The sequence below is a fragment of the Candoia aspera genome, chromosome 18 (assembly GCF_035149785.1).
Source record: "Candoia aspera isolate rCanAsp1 chromosome 18, rCanAsp1.hap2, whole genome shotgun sequence".
Taxonomy (NCBI): Eukaryota; Metazoa; Chordata; class Lepidosauria; order Squamata; family Boidae; genus Candoia; species Candoia aspera.
In genome coordinates this window covers 5,392,460-5,412,630 of record NC_086170.1, presented here as the reverse complement: position 1 = coordinate 5,412,630, position 20,171 = coordinate 5,392,460, and the positions used below count along the sequence as shown (strand labels likewise).

Here is a 20,171-nt window from a genome sequence, read left to right as displayed (position 1 = left end):
TTTTCTTCTTTCTCCCTGAACCTTATCCTAAGGAAAAAGCAGAAATGGGTAGGAACCAAACGTCTTGAATAATGACCTTTCTTTGCAATTCCGTAATTTGCAGCCTGCTAAAATAATCACGCTAATTTTCTAATTGTTCAGAGGGTGGGGAGGTGGCTAACTTTGCTAGATTAAGGCTATTTAGCCAGACTCTGCATGGATGTGTGCTTTAAAAAGTCACAATAAAGGACCAACGTAAGGTTCAGGCCTGTCGGAGGCTGGAGACGTCTGTCTCTGCTGCAGGCCGCCGCAACTGAGAGGGCACTCGCAAATTATTTCTAACTTGATGTGGTCACCAACTTGGACTAATTCAGTTAATTATTGCCCCTTGCAATTTTACCTTTGTTTTGCCTCTGTCCCATTTACATTCTTTTTCCCCTGGGGGTGTTTCACCCGCAGCCCCACTCTGCTCTGCTCCCGAACACCATAAGGACTCCAGGGCCTGAAAGAAACAGCTTTTGTGAGTGTAAGGCACAGATTGGTGGAAGAAAAACCAAGATCCCTTACGCCCACTTCTAACCTAATAATTACTCCTCTGAATGCACCTAAATTAAATAAGTGTTTTAGCTACATGACTTTAAAAAAAAAACAACGGAAAGATTTGAAGGGGGACTTTTGATTTTGCGTTCTGAACAGAGAATAGATTTGAAAGAATTCCTAAAGGGGCTCTGCTTGGAAATGGGTTATAGTTGCATTTCCCCCTCTCTTCCTGAACTGTTACCGTGCAGAGCGTTTCCATCGTCCAGGGTTCGGTCAAATGCTTTGTGAACTGCAGCTGAGTTAAGGAAACCCACTTTAAACTTGTCCTTGGCTTAAGGCAAGATGCGAGATGCATAGATTCAAGTGTGCTTTGCAAGTGAGCTGTGTCCTTGCATTCGAGGAGAATCTGTCCTCTTGAGCTTGTCAAGCTGTACGTGAAGTGAGAGAAGGGTGGTCTGGTTTTTGGTTTTTGGTTTTTTCTTTAACAACCCAGGTTCAGGTTTTGGACCAGCTGGGCTGGTCCAAGAAGGAGGAAAAAACATAAGGGTGGGGACAAATTTTCTTCTGGGTAGCAGCAATACCACAATGGGAAACAAGGTGGGTCCAAGTGCGCTCAAAAGAACTGTATCGTATTTTGAAGGAAGTGAACTCACAAAGCTGGCTGCTGCACTTGAATCATGTCTTAAATTTAACCTCACTTAGGAGTTTTCCAGCTTCGCCGATTGTAAGGACACAAGCTATTTCTTTAGTTTGTGGTCTGGGGTGATGCACAAACCTCGGGGAGTGGGGGCGGTCGACTTGAGGAAAATTAAAGAAAGATTTGGGCACATTTAAAAAAAAAACTCTGGAGATTAAAGGCAGCAAAAGTGCTTTTCATTTGAGCATCACGATGGGTCCTAGCTCTTTCTGAAAGCTGTGAAGGGATCTGTGTGAGATTAGAACCCCTTCCCCTCTTTCTGAGGCCAACTCACTGCTTTGGCATGGCTAAAGGGTTGGACTAGGTGATTCTTGAGGTCACTTCCAACTCTATAAAGCTGGGATTCTGTGATTCTGTGACTCTGTATGACTAGTCAAGTGGAGAACCTCAACCATTCTTCTTAGAAGACGTTCATATTCTTTTTTCTGGCTTCTTTTTAAAGGTGACCACGAAATTGTGAATAACATGTATGAAACTGAGGCAGACCTTCTAGCCGGTGAGAGCGCAGAAGAGGAGACGGAAGATAGCATCATGTCTCCCATTCCCGTTGGACCACCCTCCCCTTTCCCCACGGGCGAGGACTTCAACCCCAAAGAGGGTTCTCCATACGAGGCCCCCGTCTACATTCCTGATGATATTCCAATCCCGCCTGACTTTGAACTGAGGGAATCCTCCATTCCCGGGGCAGGATTGGGCATTTGGACCAAAAAGAAACTAGAAGTTGGAGAGAGATTTGGGCCCTATGTGACTTTTCCAAGGACAATGTTGAAGGAAACAAACTTTGGATGGGAGGTAAGATCTTTCTCCTTCCATACAGAATGCAAGATTACTGTAATGAACCTTGGTGGAAGGGCTTTGGGGACTGAAAAGATAGAAGGAAGTGTTGTGCTAATGCCAGGTTTCCTGGCTGGGCAACTACGATGATCCGTCTGTTGTGGTGGTGGCTGCCATTTCACTCATGCATCCAGTACAGTTCCCTGAGTGGTTGGATGTTTCAGGAGCCATCTTTTCACAGCAGAAGTGAGCAACCTGCAACTATTAGACTCCAGGAAAACTGTGGCCTATTTTCAAAAACCCTTTGCATGATTGAAAGCTTTTTGTGAAGAGCCTCCAAGAAGGCCATCCTTTGCATCTTTTCCCCCTTGTTGGGTCTGTTTGGAAATGGTGGACCATGTTGGACAATTCATGCTACCTTCTGATCAGTGTCAGGGGCTGTATTTTTTATTTGGAAAATAATATTTCAGTGCATCATCATCATCAGTCCTGAGCAAATCCTGGTTGAGGCATCCATAGAGGGTTGATTCAACTTGATCCTGTTTGGATCAATGCATCCAAATCAAGTCAATGAGGCTAAAAACATATGGGTGCATCCATCCAAGTAGGATCAACTGCATTGGAAGGCAACAGTTGGAATTAAATCCATACTTTAATTCAGGAAGTCAACTCCAGCTTTGAACTGGAGCTTTGCCCGTGATCACTCGGTGCAGAGCAAGCTTCCGAACTGCTAAGATCCTGAACGGTGCTCCAGGTTGTCAATGTGATTTGATGTGCAAATGCTCCTCTAGGAAAAGGAAGCAGTAAAATGTGTAGCTCTTAGCTGTTCGAGATAGTCCAGACAAGAAGCACAAACTATGGGTACTAACACTATCGTTATTGTGAGGTTACATTGACAGAATCTGGCAAGTCTGAAAGTATCTCTCTCCCCCGTCACCTTTACAACCCAAGAAACAAGGGAGGGTCCCTTCTGAGACGTTTGCCACGTCCCCTTTCCTTCTGCGGGCTCAGCTGCCTCTTATCCGACCGTTGTCTAGTCTGCAGCTCTTCCTCCTGTCTCTTCCTCCTGTCATTCCCACAGACCATCACAATAACGTACATGAAGGGTGTATTGCATTTACTTGGAGGCCAATAAGAGTGGTTTAAAATTATCATCATCGTCATCAAATAATAATAATGATAATAATAACCATTACTAGAATGCTCACAGCTTTGGCTATATTTATATCACATTTGTATATTTAGTTGTATTTTCACTTCTGCAATGCCGACATGCAACGCAAATATACTGACTTGAAGCACAGGCCTCAGTTGCTTCAATTTATTGCTACTTATTTTCAGGCAGTCTTCTCCCTTGATGCCCCTGCTCTTTATGTCTGTCATGGACAACAGTGTCCCACAGAGTTCAGAAAGGTCTCCCACTTTCTAGGAATGTGTGAGTGTTGTACCCCTCCTTTAGGGGGTTTTACAATTTGAAGGACAGGCAATTAAGCTGAATGCCGTGATTTTTTTGCTTCCTGTTGTGGGCAGAGTTCAAAGACGTGTTAGCTCCTTAAAGGCTGCTTTTAGCTGGGAGATTCTGTTGGCATTGCATAGGTCAGTCCTACCTCTCTATACACTGGTTAAACTGAAAACAGAAAGATGTTTGCTTGCCCCCCAACTCTTTTAACTGCTTGAACATCCAGTTTGATTTGAATAGTCAGGCAGTCCAGTCCTTCTCCTCGACAGCCCCTATTTTGCCTAGAAAAATAATCTCCCTTTTTTGGGAGAAAACAACAAAGGCTGAAGGAATGCTACAGCTGGTATTTATTCTAATTTTTTTTTTAAGTGTATCTGCCGCCATAGAAGACCTGATTTCCCAAGTAATTAAATTCCATGGTAATTCAAATGTGTTGGAATGATCTAAAGACAAAGCCAAAAGAGAAGCAGCCTGAATAATTAAAAAGCTTCCCCACAAAAGCAGATATGTTCAAAACCAACACATTAACTGGAACAGAAGCTTGGGAGAATAAAAAAAAAATGCTTGCCTGAGATTGAGAAGGTAGTAAAGTTGGTACCAGCTAGACCAGTGTTTCTCAACCTTGGCCACTTGAAGATGGGTGGACTTCAACTCCCAGAATTCTCCAGCCAGGCTGGAGAATTCTGGGAGTTGAAGTCCACCCATCTTCAAGTGGCCAAGGTTGAGAAACACTGGTCTAGATTATCCTGGGGGAGGTTTTCCAACTTCAAGGGAGGGGCTAACACGGAAAAAAGCTGACTCCTAGATCATTCCTTACTATGCCTGTGCACACAGCATGGCCTCTGAAGGCAAAGGTGGAAGCATTACCTGGATTTGCCCACAAGAGACAACTATGAACACGTTCCCAGGACAGCAGGAAAGGCAATGCATGGACTTGCGGACTTGCCCTCAGATGACAGGCTGAATGAACCTTGGGTGTTCGGTCTGGAGGAAAGAGGACAGAAGGGTAACACGATTTCACAATTTCAGTGCCCAGATACATAAGAGGATGCCTCGTTTCCATGGCCCACAGACCACAATTAACCAGTACATGTTGCAAACATCCAGATTTTGCCTCAAATGAGGAAACATTTCCCGGTGTTAAGATCTGTTCAACAGCAGAGCAGTCTCCCTATGGATGGTATGGGTTTTCCATCTCTGGAGATTTTAAGAAGAGGCTGCATAGCCCTCTCTCAAAGACGACTTCATTTCTGCGACGCGCAGGAAAAACGCTGCCTAGATGTTCCTCATGATCCTTTCCAACCTCGCCGTTCTGTGATTTAATTGCAAGTCTTTTTTTTTTAAAGGACTGGGGTTTCTCCAGCGAGAAGTTGAAGAACCTCAAAGAAAAGGCATCCTTACTCTGAAGTAGGGCGATTGTAAGGAAGCTTTGATGATTGCCTATCCATGTTCCACGGGTGGCACATCTTTATATATTGCGTGGGTGTGTTCTTGCTTGCCTTGATGGTATCTATATTTTAGCTGCAAGGTTAGAGCCATGTCTGCCAGCTTTTTAGTAATAGGGGTGAACAGGCTGATTTGATTAAGACTTATTTTGGAAAATGCATTTAGCATTCAACTCAGAGCATCAGACGGGTTGATTTAATTTCCCAAATTATTTTGATCCGGCAATTTGATCCAAATGGACAACTTGATTCCAAAGCTGGATTTGATTCGTAGATTTGAGCCAATTGCCTTCAGCCTGCATCGCTGAATCCAAGTTTCCTTCTCCGAAGGTTGTGAAAGCACCTGTATGGAAAATGTATCCTCTCACACCCTTGTATGACTTACAGGCTTGTCTTCCTGTTGTCACTGTAACAGATCCCTTGTCGGCCAGCATATTCTGACCTCGCTAGAAGGCTGGAGAACTTCCTTTTTATATGGAGAGAAGTGATGCTTCCCATAGGGACAGATTCCTGCAGAATGACCCAGGTTAGCCTGTTGCTGTAGAAAAGTCAATGAGATCAGCAACGTTGTCAACGTCTAACTGATTTATTGGTGAGCCAAACATTAGGTGCATTGGGGTGTGCAAGTATTCAATTTGGAGATTTGATGGCTATTTGATAGACTCCCCAAATCAAATTGGGTTTCTGAATCAAAACGATGATTCAATTCAAATTGCTGAATCAAGATGGACATTTCCAAATAGATTCAATTTGGACCAATTTGGGTGCCTTTCATGCATCTGTGCATACATTTTTAGCATCTGATAGAACCATAGAATTGAACTGGCCCAGTTTGGATGATTGGCTTTAAGTTGATTCAGATATCTGAACTGAGTTGGATTGACTGATGAACTGATGATTCCACTTTGATCAACCTGAGATCTGAACCAAATGAGTGATTGAAATCCATTCAGATCCAATTTGCATAGACCAGCTAGCAAGTTTTTCCACATCTTGAAGGATATGATGCACAAACACCTTATTTTGGATGCTTCCATGAACTTTGGCAAAGATCCATCCTAGACCTGAAAGAGTCAGGTCTTGTGAATTCCATGTGTTGTATCAGAGGCAGATAGAGAAGAGCCAATGGAATCCAAGCCAGGGGCTTCATAAATGGCTTCCATCAAGCCAAAGTCAAGATTTCCAGTATAATAGAGGGAATATGGTTGAAATTATGGTTTTCAAGGCTTCACCCTCTCTTGGCAGATGTTTCTCAATCTCAGGTGGGCTTAACTAATGGCACCGTAAGTCACTTTCACCGTTTTTGGGGCTGGCCCTTCATATGGAGCTTTCCATGGTGCTGCAAACAATGGTGTTTGTTTCCTGTGTGGCCCCAGCCTGGTGCCCTCCCAGTATTTTGACCACAACTCCTGTAGTCTAGCACCAGATGGGGCAAGTGACAATTGCCATTTGGAAGAATCCATGTTGGGGAACCTGTTGGAAAAGAAGACTTGGAGCCAGCTACTGAAACAGTTGGAATGCCCAGATGAATGATCTTGGCTTCATAACAAAAAGACTATAGAAATGGGGTTCAGCAGGTCTCTTAGAGAAGAGCAGCCCATTTCCAAGGGGCCATCACTGATGAGATGAAACAGTGGTTTCACTTGTCTTCAACTATACTGGTGTTCAGAGCCAGGCTGATGTAGTGGTTAAGGCTGGAAACCGGGAGACTGTGAGTTCTAGTCCCGCCTTAGGCATGAAGCCAGCTGGGTGACCTTGGGCCAGTCCCTCCCTCTCAGCCCTAGGACAGAGGCAATGGCAAGTCATTTCTGAAAAACCTTGCCAAGAAAACTGCAGGGACTTGTCCAGGCAGCCTCTGAGGATTGGACACGATTGAACATATTAAAAAAGAAATCTAGATATCAATATGGCCCTGGGCCTCGGTATTTTAGGGACGGCTTTTTCCCAATAGTTCCTGCCTGTCCTACCCACACAACCAGGGAGCCCTGGCTGAGGGCCCCCATCTCCTGAAAGGTACAGCATAAGGGATCTCAGCGGTGGGCATTCTCAGGACAACTCTCCTATGGAATAGCTTGCCCCTGAAGGGTGGATGGCCCCACCTTCATGGCCTTCGAGAAACAGGAAAATGTGGCTCTTCCTGAGGGTCTTTGAGGATCAGTTGTCTTTAAGGACTCCACTTTTTACTACTCCATGATTTTTTTAAAATTTAGCTCTATATTCTTAGTTACCATTTTAATCACCTTATTCTGACTTTATCTCCTGTTTGAAATACACCAACTTTGTAAGCTGCCCAGACTCTGTCTGCTTTCAAGTAATCAGACAAATTTCATAAACGGGCCAATTAACTTATGCAAATGGCAAGATCCTTGGTTCCGTTTGGAAAATGGATGCAGCTTCATTTGAACTGATTCAGAAAATGGACTGGATTTCATTTCCTTCTAGCAACAGTGGAACTTTGGTAAAAGAAGAAATTTCCTTAAAGGTCTCTGAGCTGTGATATGCCTTGGATTTCTAGATGTGTGTTTTTGTTATATACTCCTGGAATGTTCTTTACTTCCACTTTATGGTTTACCTTCTGACCTTGATTGCTTTGTGGTTATTCTATCCTTAATTTGTGATTTCTAACCAATCCTGAAGATTTGCCTGTCCCCCTTGAGTGAATAGATGATTGGCTAGACAAGAACGTTAGATAAACTCAATCAAAATATTTTCCCCGCAGAACTTGGATGAGGCCCCTTGGCCAAATCTCTCAACCCTGCATTGAACAAAGATACCTCAGAAGTTCTTGCTGCTCGGTCATACTTGGTGGCGAATCTCTAATTTTTGGAATGCTTGACTAGCCCCACTTCAGGGTTGCTGATGGAAACATCTGTCCTTCCTGTTGCTCTCTTCTTTCACCTTCTTTCTCTTCAGTCTTGGAAATTCTGGGCCATGGATTTGCACAGGCAACATCTCTTTTTATGAGCTCTACGGAAACACCTTGTGGAACGAAGGAAAACATCCCTGAAGGAACTCAACATGTCAGTTGGGGAGGTGGAAGAGAAACAGCTGGAAAACCTAGGACCTCTTTCTTTTTTCGGTTCACATGCAAGCATTTTATTAGAATTCTAGGCTGTTCATCTGGGCAGAGATTAACATGGAATCTGATACTTGGCACCTTAATATATATATTTCTCCCTCTCCGAAAATATTTACCTTGCAAAAATAATAAGTGGAGTCTCTGTGTGCTGCTCGTTCCGCCTTCATAGGATAGTCACAGGGGACACAAGAAAAGCTAAGCAAACTTTTGGGGCTAGCCAGCATATTTGGAAATTGGAGTGCACTCTCGTAAAATGGTTCCCATGGGGAGCAATGCCTATCCGCAACATACTTACTGCACTGGGCAAGGCCAGTCATAAAGCATTAATTTATTAAAAGACAAACAAATGAGCTTGCTCCTTGTCTCACACACACATACACACATGAACACACACCAAGGCTCCGTAGCCCACTCAATGCTCTTTCGCTTTTTTAAAGAGCAGGTGGGCACATTTAGAAGCAAATCCCCGGACTAAACCCCCCTGTCCAACAGTTCTACTTTCTAAAAACGGGGCCCAGTGGGGCTCAGGAAAGTGAAGGTGAAGACAAATGCTTTCCTTTGGAACAAGGCAGTTTTGCACTTAAACAAACAAATAAATAAATGCTAGGAGGCCAGTGCTGAACTTTTCCAGTGGTCTGTTCAGACAGTGGTTGAACAGATGCATTCTGGAAACCAGTGTCTACCCACCAGTAGCCTTCTGTCTGTGTTTGCAAGAAGCTGATTTTGGCTCGGATGTTGGAAGCAGTGCAAAACCTCTGCAGTCCTCTATACATCTACTCAGAAGTAAGCCCCACGGAGGTCAGTGGGACCTGCTCTCTGGTCAGTAGCTCATGGGTACTCCTCGACTTATGACCATTTGTTTAGTGATGGTTCCAAGTTACTACGGTGCTGAAAAAAGTGACTTGTGACAGGTCCTCGCACTTACAACCATCCCAGTGTCCCTGTGGTCACATGATCAAAATTTGGGTACTTGGCAACCAACATGTATTTATGATGGTTGCAGTGTCCCAGAGTCACATGGTCACCATTTGTGACCTTCCCAGCTGGCTTCTGACAAGCAAAATCAATGGGAAACTATGTGATTCACTTAATGACCATGTGATTTGCTTAGTGGCCACATGATTCACTTAACAACCCCTGCAAAAAATGTTGTAAAATTGGGTGCAGTCACGTGATGCCTCGCTTAACAACCACACTGCTTAATGACAAATTTTCCGGTCTCTATTGTAGTTGTAAGTTGAGGGCTACCTATACAAGCTCAATCCAGCTTTTCCAATCGATTGGAACGACGACTCCTCATATTCCCAGCTAGCATGGCCAAAGAGCCTTCTGGAAAATGCACCATTAATGCCTTTAATTACACATTTAAATATATACTTTTAAACATGTTTTTATCTCGAACGCCTTTTCCATCAGCAGAGGTGTTTGAAAATGAACTCCGATGCAGTCTTTTATGAAAATGTTTGCAAGGTGCAAATAGCAGGGATTCATTTGCAACCATCCAGGTTCCTCCATGGCTTCATCTGAAACTTTCTTTTCCTTGCAAAGCAAACTTGGCCCAAAGGGGAACACCACCCTCCGGAAAAAAAAACCAAAAAAACCCCCACCCCACGTCCCCTGTCTCCTGCGTGACGGGATTGCATTTCTCCAAAGTCAATTTTTTCCCGAGCCTATTACTCCCTGGCTTGCTGACACGTCCAAGTCACGGCACCCCGAAATAAATCACACTGTGTGTTCCCTTCATTGCCCTGGGGACTTTTGAAAACAAAACCCAAAGCAGGAAAAACCCATCACGGTGCACGCAGACCCACATGCAGTAAGATCAGCACGTCGGGTAAATAATATGAGTATTGTTTATTTGGCTAATGAAGAGGCCGCTGGAATACGGCGTCCCGGGGAGAAATATTAGCCCTAGACCTAGAAGGCTTCCCATCAGATGGGGGGGGCGGGGGGAAGCACATTTTCACATTTCTTTTAGCCTCCAAGGAATCAGCAGGATAGCTTGCTATTTCGCCAAAGTGTGTAAGCGCACTATTGATTTCTCCCCAATCCGTATTTCAATTTATCTTTCCGACTAGTTTTGCTTCCTCACCTTTGAAGGGCACTTTGAACATATAACTGGGGCATTCAGGGTGGGAGAAAATGGCCTCCGATATTGGAAAAAACGAACAATTTCTGCCCATTCTGATCGGCATTTTTTTTTTTTAAGTAATAAAAACATTGGCAGGAAAATCTGGTGGGTTTTTTTTTTAAAAGCTATTTCACAGCATTGGAGGTGAGCCACTTCCACTTTTGGAAGATGGAACATTAATGGATGTTTGCAAATGGTTCAATCTGGGGGCTTCTGCCCTCTGGGAAGTAAATGGAGAAGCTGATATGGGCTTCCCTCTGTTAATTAAACACTTTCACAGGAAGTTTGGACTTGAATAAAGCCCCCCCCAACTGATTAACCGAACAGAATGCTTGAACAATAACCCAATTAAAACTGGGTTCCTAAAATCAGAAAGGGGAAGGGTTACCACTGTCAGTTTAAAAAAAAATTATAGCTAAGCCACTTTTCCTCCATTTTCCCAGCGGGTTAAAAAAAAATAAATCTATTTGTTGCTGCTGGTTGGGGAATTCTGGGAGTTGAAGTCCACACATCTTAAAGTTGCCAAACCTTGGTCTCTGCAATATATTATGTAGAAACCTAAACACATTTACATACAGCCTTTTTATTATACTTTATCATCCCAGATCATTTCACAATTATCTTAAAGCTTTATTAGTTATTGTAACTAATTTGTCTTTCAAAAACCTTACATTTTAGATTGCATTCTTTTACCCCATCCTGAACAACCTCCCCTCACATAGAATTATAGCCTATTTTACTTTATTTTGAGCAAAAGACTGATCTAAAGTGTGCTCTGCAATGTGATTTCCTTCCCATCACGCCTTTCCCAACTAGTGGGCTTAATGATTATTTTTTCCCCTTTCATTCTAGATCAGAGTGTATAAAACGTTGTCCAAATAGCCCAAAGCAGAAGTCAGTGGCTGCTGCCTCCTTTTCTGATGCTCTATCAGAAAGAAAGGCCGCGAGGTCACTGTTTTAGCCCAACTTTGCCAAAGCTATGTTAGGAATGGGTTGGAAACATGGGTATATAAGGAATTGTGGTGGGGAGGTGGGGGGACTGCAGACAGCAAGCAGAAGAATGACTGAGAATATCACTGCGATATTTCTCCATTTATTTCCATAAGGGGTAATAATTCATCTGTAATCCGGTGGAGGGCCTTTCCCTTAAAATAGAACACTCTGATTCACAAGCAGAAATAGGAAATCATGTTTTCTTTTCACTTTAGAGAGACATCCATGAATACCAGCCTCTGAACTGGTATTTTATCATCTCTACTAAAAACAAATTGAGAAGGGGACGAGAGGGAGAACCAAGAATAGTCACAGGCTTGAAAAATGGCCTTTTTTCCCCCTCTACGGGGAAGTGCTGTAAGAAGACAGGGCCTATCTTAGTTCATTCCCGCGCTGGAATGCTATCAGATCATTCCTGAAAATGTAGTCTTGTACCCAGATCTCCGTTGGTTCGTATACTTGTTTCGCCTCCTTGAAAAATCCAGGTGAGAGGGAGCCCTGGGTACTGACATTACACTAGAATTTGTTGCTGTTGGTGTGGATGTGTTAGAGGGCAGCCATAATTGATGGTTTTCAGAGGAGGAGGGCAAAGATGGTGCAGGCCGTTGAGGATCTGCCCTATGAGGACAGGCTGAAGGAACTTGGGATGTTCAGTCTGGAGAAACGAAGATGGAGGGGAGGCATGAGGGCAGTGCTCAGGTATATAAAAGGGTGTCTTAGGGACCATGGGGAGAATGACTCTCCATTGTCACAGAAACTAGGACCCAAAATCATAAGTTGCAGGTACCTAGTTTTTGTCTGAATATCAGGAAAAGTGTTCTGGTGGCAAGAACTGTACCTACAGAGGCGATGGCTTCTCCATTTCTGGAGGTTTGAAGAAGTGGCTGGACGGCGATCTCTTGAGGATCGTTTAATTGGCTGCCCTGTGCAGTGCAAAGGGTTGGGTTAGATGATCCCACAGTTCTCTGAGTCTACAAGATGTTGATGGGTAGCACATTTTCTTTCCCGTGCCATGCCGATGGTTGCCAAGAGCTTTTTATGGATGTCCAGGGCATTTTACCCTAGAAATGGTGGTGCTGGCTGACAGATGGGAGGGATGGCTAAAGAGGTTGAGAAAATGCTAATTCTGTGAGCTGTGATTGCCTCCCCTCTTCTTTATTTTTTGTCCCGCTGTTTCTCTTCCATCTTCCCATCCCTGGCTGCCTACATCTCCCAAACTGAAGATGCCCATTGGAAGAAAGGCCTTTCCTTAGGCTGAACGAAAGTGTTGGGGGGAGGCCAGAAAAAACAAAAAGCAAACCTTTTCTGATCAAATTTAACGAGAACTGGGAGGGGGGATTGGGTTGCAGAAGAATATTTTTCTGCCCAACTCTGCATTCACCATCACAGAGGAAAAGCAAAGCGCGTGTTCTCTTCTCACCAAGGAGAGTCCCCAAATTCTTCTGTCGGCAGGGTGGCCCAACCATCCGGCAGAGGCAGGCCGTCGCCTCAGGGGACAATCGTCATCAGAAGCTGATGGTTAGCCACCTCACTGAAGATGCTTCAGCCATCCTCATCTTTTCAAAAGGAACCGAATGACTCTCATACCATCCTTTTTCTACCACACTGGCAATCTTCGAAGCATTGAGTTGGAAGGGACATTAGAAGTCATCAAGTCCGACCCCTGCTCAAAGCCAGATCTGCCACGCATATTTCATGTGGCAGCCTGTTCCACTGGCTGACAGCTCTCACAGTCAGAAAGTTCCTCCTGCGGTTTAGTCTGAACCTCCTTTCTTGTAGTCTTAACCCACTGGGATGTTGACAAATGTTCCGATCCCTTCTTTTACCCTTAATCATCAAGTCAGAAAAGCTGCCCCAGTCCATAACTTCCTGCCTTTCTCCTTCCTGTTCTCAGAAGAACAAACGGATGAGCTTCGAAGTGGAGCCTGGTTAGGCTTAATTCATCTCCAGACTGATAACCATCAAACCATCTTTTTTCTGCCTATCTGGCTAGTGCAATTGTCTCCACTGGTTTTGCTCCTCCTCCTCCTCCTTTTTTTTTTAAATCAAGAGCCTTTTGAAGGAGGGAAAGCCTCTCTCCCCTTCCCTCCGCAAATCTTTTAACTGGAATTCACTCGGTGGAGACATTTCAAATTTTGGGTGGCAAAACGCCCATGCGTGCAGCACTCCTAGCCAAATCAAACCTAAGGCTGAAAGCCACTTAGTGGGTGTTGCTTTCTCTTTCCGAACAGCCTGGATTATTTGATTACTTTGGGCTGGGCAGGATTTCCCTCCCTACCACCACCCCTCAGCATGGAAACCAACGAGATTTGCAATGCTTCAGGGTCGAGGGGGAGAGAAAAAAAAATTGTCCACCCAGTTCTGCGCCTGTACAAAGTTGAGAGAATTGCAAGGGGACATTGGTCTCCCTCCCTCCCTCCCTCCCTGTCTTCTTTCAGAATTTCACGGGGGCTTTTCCCCAACTCTCGCTGTTGAAAAGACAAATCCCTAGCGGTTTGAATCCGAAAGAAGATCCACACTACACGTGTGGCAAGTGACGCCAAAGCATTTTGTTGGTTTGCTAGTATTTTTGTGACCTTGTCCAAACAGCTGGATTAGGATGCAGGCTGGTTCCTCTGCAAAAAGAAGAGGCTTAACTTTCTTCCCCTTCCCTTCCCTTCCCTTCTTGTTTTTCGTCACCTGATTAGCTGTCAGTATGTTTCTTCCCTTTGGGATAATACCTGGGTAAAGAAAACCTTTGGTTTAATTGCACATGTTATTGTGTCCTCTCCATTCATCCACGTTAGAAAAATACCTGCTTTTTCCAATACTTCCACAGCTCCCCCCTTTTTTCCCCCTCTTAGATCTTACTAAGGTCCATTCTACCTTATCAGCACAGTCATTTCACGAGACAGAGCTTAAAATTTCTGCCATTTAGGTCTTGGTCATTGTCTGTCGCAGCTGCAGCCAAGATAAACCCTCACCCAGAACAAAGTTGCTGTGTGACCTTTTACAAGCCGAATCTGCCTTGATTCTCCCCAGACTAATTTATCAGCCTTCATTTCAAGCTAGAATCTCACCAAAGGCCTCAAAGAACATTACAAATGGCATGAATGAACAAGAGGGATTAAGTTGCTCGGCGTCTCCCCCCTCCTCCTCATCCCTCCTTCCCCTTTCAGCAAGACACCTTTTGGATTTACTGAGATGTAAGATGTAAATGACCAAACTGCCTTTAAACTTGGGAAGCCAAGGTCAAGCCGGGAGAAAGAAATTAGATGCATCTTTGGAGCAAAAGGACAAAGAGGTGGCATTTGCTCACCCTCCCTTTCCCTGACTTAGCCACAAAAATGGTCAAGGTATTTGCGATAACACCCGTTTTTCCTTATCTGCTGAAAGCTCTTGAAAGGGACAGGCCGGCGCATCTTATGACCCAGCAGCCAAAATTAGCCCAACATGCTGAGCATCATCCAGAGCTGTTCTATCCTCTTTCGGCTGTCCAAGCAAGCATTCAGATTTTTGAACTTCTGGGCAGTCAAAATACATCAATAACGCATTGGAGGAACTCTAGTCGGGCAATAAAACACCAGATTAAGGCTGTCCGCAGTCCAGATTGACCAGAAATATCTGGTGGATTAGTTTAACAGTTAGGATGGTGATGGATAATATGACTCTTGCATAGTCCAGGGCAATTCAGAGCATGGATCTCTGTACATTTTTTGTACAGAGGCAGTCATCACCAAGAGGTGAAGTAATTGAGATGAATGGTAATGTGTTAGTAAAGAAGATAAAACACAGGTCTAAAATATGTCCATTTTAGCAGAACTGTAACTCAGGAGCATCTGATTGATTGATTATGTGCCATCAAGGTGGTGTCAGCTCTTAACAACCACAGAGGCAGATTTCCTCCATGGTGATCTGTCCCCAACAGGCCACGCAACGGTGTCCCCATCGCCCGTAGAACTGAGGTCATCCACCTTGGGCTCATTTGCTGAAGCTAAATACAAGGAGGTTTAGGACCAAGAAGAAGACCTTCTTTACAAGACACAGAAATAAAGCAGTTCACAGCCATAGATGGTTATAAAAGGAGAGTGGATAAATTCATGGAAGATCGGCCTATTCGTGGTTCCTCGTCTTAATGCTTGTAGGCCATGAACACCAGCTGCTGCGGCTTGAGAGTTTTCTAAATGCCCCTTGTTGGCCCCTACAAGGCCCATAAGAGAGGACTAGGTAGGCCCTTGGCCTGACCGAGTCCCAGATTATTATAGTTTGTTTCTCTGATATGGGCAGATCGTAGACTAGGACTTATTGGTAAATAACCTGGTGGCTTGCAGAAGATTGGGAAGGGTTTCTCACTCCCCAGTTGTCTAAACATACCAAGTAAAACTGAAAGGGATGTTTTCTTAGTTCCTCTGTGTAAGTCAGATTGTTTCACTCCTGGGCTGGCGATGAGATGGTGCCAATGTCATGGGGACATGACACACACACACAAAGAGGTTGTTGGGTCATGGGTGTGTTGTGGTTAGCTGCAAGTGGGGAGATGGTTCATGTCTATATAATAGTGGGGGGGGGGGTTGGTAAATACAACCTCTCTCCTCGTTTCCATGACACTCCTGAGGGCTTTAAAAGTCTCCAGGCTGGTAGATGTTCTGAATTACCTCTCAGAGGAAGTCAGAATAAAAGGCTCGCAGAGTTACCCTCTGCCAGCTCTGCATCTTCTTGGAAATTCAGTATTTTTCAAAAAGGCCACTAGAATGAGTCAGTAGAAAACGACACCAGCAGGTAATTGGCTGTCTCCATTGTTGATCGCCCCCCTGCCTCTGCTCCCCCGGCTTCCCTCTGAAGCAGTGTCTCTGAACCGTGGCAACCTTAAGATGTGTGGACTTCAACCTGGCTGGCTGGGGAATTCTGGGAGTCGAAGTCCACACATCTTAAGGTTGCCAAGGTTCAGAGACACTGCTCTAAAGTAATGGGTGGTAAAGTCAACAGATCTGGCCAAATCTGGGTCTGCCCATGTGGAATAAGGGAGAAAATGCAACTTGAACACCAGTTTTTGTTTTTTGTTTTTTTGGTCCCTTCCCGCCTGGTGACTGCTGGACTAGCCCCTGCGGTTTTCTTGGCAAGACTTTCAGAAGTGGTTTGCCCTTGCCTCCTTCCTAGGGCTGAGAGGGAGGGAGCCGGAGGGCCGGCCATCCTCGGGGAGACGCCCCTGGTGTTTGTTACCTGTGGCGTGCTCTGGCCCTCCGTGCTCAGACCCAGGTCCTGGACAGCAGACTTCTGGGGTCCCTGGTCTCCGGCTGCTGCTTTTTAACACCAGGTCAATTAACAACAAGCCCCCCTCATATGTGATTTAACCACGGAAGAGGGGCCAGAGCTGGCGTGTATTACCGAGACCTGGCTGGGCCTGGAAGGAGGCGTCCCTCTTTCGGAGATGTGCCCGGTTGGGTTTCGGGTGTGGCATCAGCCGAGATGTCAAGGCAGGGGAGGGGGGGTGGCTGTTGTCATCCGAGAATCTCTGGTGGCCTTCAGGGGCCCTGCTCCTCAATGACTGGCTGTGAGACCCTGTTCTTCAAGTTGGGCTCCCGAGAGCAGTTGCGAGTGTTGCTGCTGTACCAGCCTCCCGCTGCGTGGCAACCTCCCTGCCTGAGCTGCTGGAGGCTGTCTCAGGGCTGGCGGTGGAGTTCCCCAGACTTATAGTTCTGGTGGACTTCAATCTGCCATCCCTGGGATGTGCCTCGGAAGCGGCTCAGGAGTTCCTGGCCACCATGGTGGCCGTGGGCCTGTCTCAGATTGTGGCGTGTTCTCAGATTATTCGGGACCCAACTCGAGACAGTGGCCTCACCCCAGTCTTGGTTTTCTTGTCCCAACTGGTGTTGACAGGGGGTGAGAGATCCAGGCCACAGCTCCTCCTTTGTGGGCTGCCGCAGGGCTCGGTACTCTCTCTGCTCCTTTTTAACATCCACATGAAACCGCCAGGGGAGATCATCCGTCACCACGGGGTGAGGTATCATCAATATGCCGATGATACCCAGTTATACATCTCCATCCTGGGTGAGGTAAGCAATGCAGTGACTGTCCTCTCTCGGTGCCTGGGGGCTGTGGGGGTCTGGATGGGGAACAACAGGCTTCAGCCGAACCCTGGTAAGGCAGAGTGGCTGTGGGTTAAGGGCTCTGCCGTATCCGGGACTTTGCCATCTTTGATTCTGGATGGGGTTGCACTGCCCCAGACAGACCCGGTGCATAATCTGGGGGTCCTTCTGGACTCACAGCTCCTGTTTGAAGAGCAGGTGGCAGTCGTGGCCAGGAGGGCCTTTGCACAACCTCATGTTGTATGCCAGTTACGCCCTTTCCTGGATCGGGAGGCCTTCGGACAGTCACTCACGCCCTGGTCATCTCCCATATAGACTACTGTAATGCACTCTACATGGGGCTACCCTTGAAGAGTATCCGGAAGCTTCAGCTGGTCAAAAATGCAGCCATGCAGGTAATTTTGAGTGCTCCAAGGTCAGCACATGTAACACCGTTGCTGCGCGAGCTGCACTGGGTGCCAGTTTGCTTCCGGGTCCAATTCAAGGTGTTGGTTATCACCTTTAAAGCCCTACATGGCACGGGACCAGGCTACCCGAGGGACCGTCCCGTCCCTATAACATCATCCCGTCCCATCCGGTCATGCAGAGAGGGCATGTTACGGACCCCCTCTGTCAAAGAGTTCCATCTGGCGGGGTCCAGGAAGCGGGCCTTCTCTGCAGCAGCTCCCGCCCTTCGGAACATTCATGGGCCAGAAATTCTCTAATAAATTTTCCCTTCCCAGTGCTAAGATTTCTTTGCTCTTAAAATATTTTGTGGCTCTAACTAGCTATGAGTTATGTTACAACTCAATGACGTGTGCCTCTCGCTGAGTCCAGCAAGCAATACATGGTTTGTGCTCCAGACACAGAAGCATTGTGCCCATATCATAAACAAGATAGCATACATGGTCATGCGAACACCATGGCTTTTAGATCGCTCGGCTGTATTTATATTTCTTTTTAATCTTTGTCACCGTTTTTATCGTTTTATATCATGACCGTTTTTAGGTTAGGGTTAGGGTTAGGGTTAGGGTTAGGGCTAGATCTGGCCCGACATCCAACGAGTCCAGAGAGGGCAGGGCCAGGTAAAAAATGCAGTTCTTGTGGTACTGTTGTAATTCCTGAGACCTTTGTTGTCTCACACACACACACACACACACACAGAGGCAAGCAAATAAAAATCTGCCCCAAGGAAGTGGCAGTATTCTCTAGAGTCCCTGGACTTGCTGACATTGTTTTGTTAGAATCCTCCGTGGTCATTAAAATCTAAGCACAGCTACAGCTCACTCAAAAGCTAAGCTCCCCTCTGCCCGTTTCCCAGGAAACTGGACCTCGCACAAATATCACCTATCCTCTTTAGTGTGAGGATCTGTATTTTGCTCTAACACTCTCCTCCTCCTCCTCCCCCCTCCCTCCCTCCCTCCCTCCCTTCCTTTTCTCCTCCTCCTCCTCCTCCTCCCCCCTCCCTCCCTCCCTTTTCTCCTCCTCCTCCTCCTCCTCCCCCTCCCTCCCTCCCTCCCTCCCTTTTCTCCTCCTCCTCCTCCTCCTCCTCCTCCCCCCTCCCTCCCTCCCTTTTCTCCTCCTCCTCCTCCTCCTCCTCCTCCTCCTCCTCCTCCTGAGAGTTTGGATTCAGCATCCACAGAGCAGCGCCACAGAGAAGCAGCAGAACCATGCTGATGCTGAGATCCTACGAAAGATGGCAGTTGTGCCTCAACTTCTGTCGGCCGCAGAGTAGATAGCTGTTCAGGAATGTTGGTAGCATCGATCCAACCTCTTGAGTCAGGTTCCCCGTGTCTGATTTGCATGAGTTACCTGACAGTTACCAAGACTGAAGTTGCCAAGCCAGAGCTGGATGTAGGTTTAAGTGTAAAACTCAAGGGTGTATGAGAAAAAAATCTGTTTCTGGAAATTCCCCTCTGAATTGACTTTTTTGTGAATCAGAACTTGCTGGTTCGTTGGCTTCTGCACTTTCCTGATGCTCTGCTACATTTCTAGGCTCAAAATACGTATTGTAGTTGGTTTTAAAACATGAAATCATGGGGGTGGAAGCCTGTTTAGAATTGCACTTCCTGAAAGAAAAAACGAATTGCATGTTTAAAAATGAGCACGCTTTTTAAATTTTAGGTATTGGGTTTCTAGTCCACATTTCTGCCAATGAGTACCATTCAGGGTGGCTAAGGCGAAAAAGTGAATTCGTAACACTTAATAACATAATTAAAATAGGTTTTCTTTTTAAAAAAGCAGGAAACAATATTCTCTCCATCTCATCCCTAACATTGATTTACACGTCTAAAGGCAGTGCAGCCTAGTTGAGTCTCTTTCGATAGAAATTTCCAGATTTGGGGAACAGCCACCAAGAAGCTCCTGTTCTGTGTTCCCACTAAAGTATGTCTGATGAGGCAGAAGGAAAATATGGCAGTGCAGATGTTTAAAAAAATAATCCTAGGTTAAGCAGTTCCCTACTGTATATGTTTTATGTGTAAATGTTTAATTTCATATATTTAATTTATAGGCAGCAAAAATCCCCCTCCTGCAATACATGTTCTGTTCGCCTGTTAGAATTATTATTTTGCCTTGAACTTCTTTGCTAAGGATTAAATGTGGACAAATTACTCTTTTTCAGTCCCTACCATTTTGCATCTGTCTGTCCTGCACCTATACTCTGTCATTTAAAAAAAAAAATCTCCATGAGATTTTGCCTGAAATGTCCCTTTAAAAAGCCTGTTTTTAAATGTATTTTCTCTCTTTTGTAAATACATTTTCTTTAACATGCACATTTGAAAATCAATTGTCACAGGCTTTTGGTCATCTTAACTTTCAGGAAGTGTGAATAACTTCAGTTCCTATTTGTGCTTTGGTTTCTTTTATGGGTGTTTTTTTTTTTTCAAAATAAAAAATAACAATGAATTCACTTTAGTTGTGCCTGTGAATTTCTGCTCCAGCATCTGAAGAGATGATCTCCGTGTTAGGTATTTAAAACTGTTCACCTCTCGTTCTCCTTCATATCCACTGGTCTGAGCAGATGCATTT

At 45.3% G+C, this 20,171-nt stretch overlaps 1 protein-coding gene across 1 annotated transcript in view; it reads left to right on the top strand.

Annotated features, from left to right (window-relative positions):
- Nucleotides 1–20,171, top strand: part of PRDM16 (PR/SET domain 16) — a 335,043-nt gene that overhangs the window by 120,305 nt on the left and 194,567 nt on the right. The window contains exon 2 of the mRNA XM_063317676.1: nucleotides 1,659–2,008. Within this exon, the coding sequence (XP_063173746.1) occupies nucleotides 1,659–2,008 (350 nt within the window). The remainder of the gene's footprint in view (nucleotides 1–1,658; nucleotides 2,009–20,171) is intronic.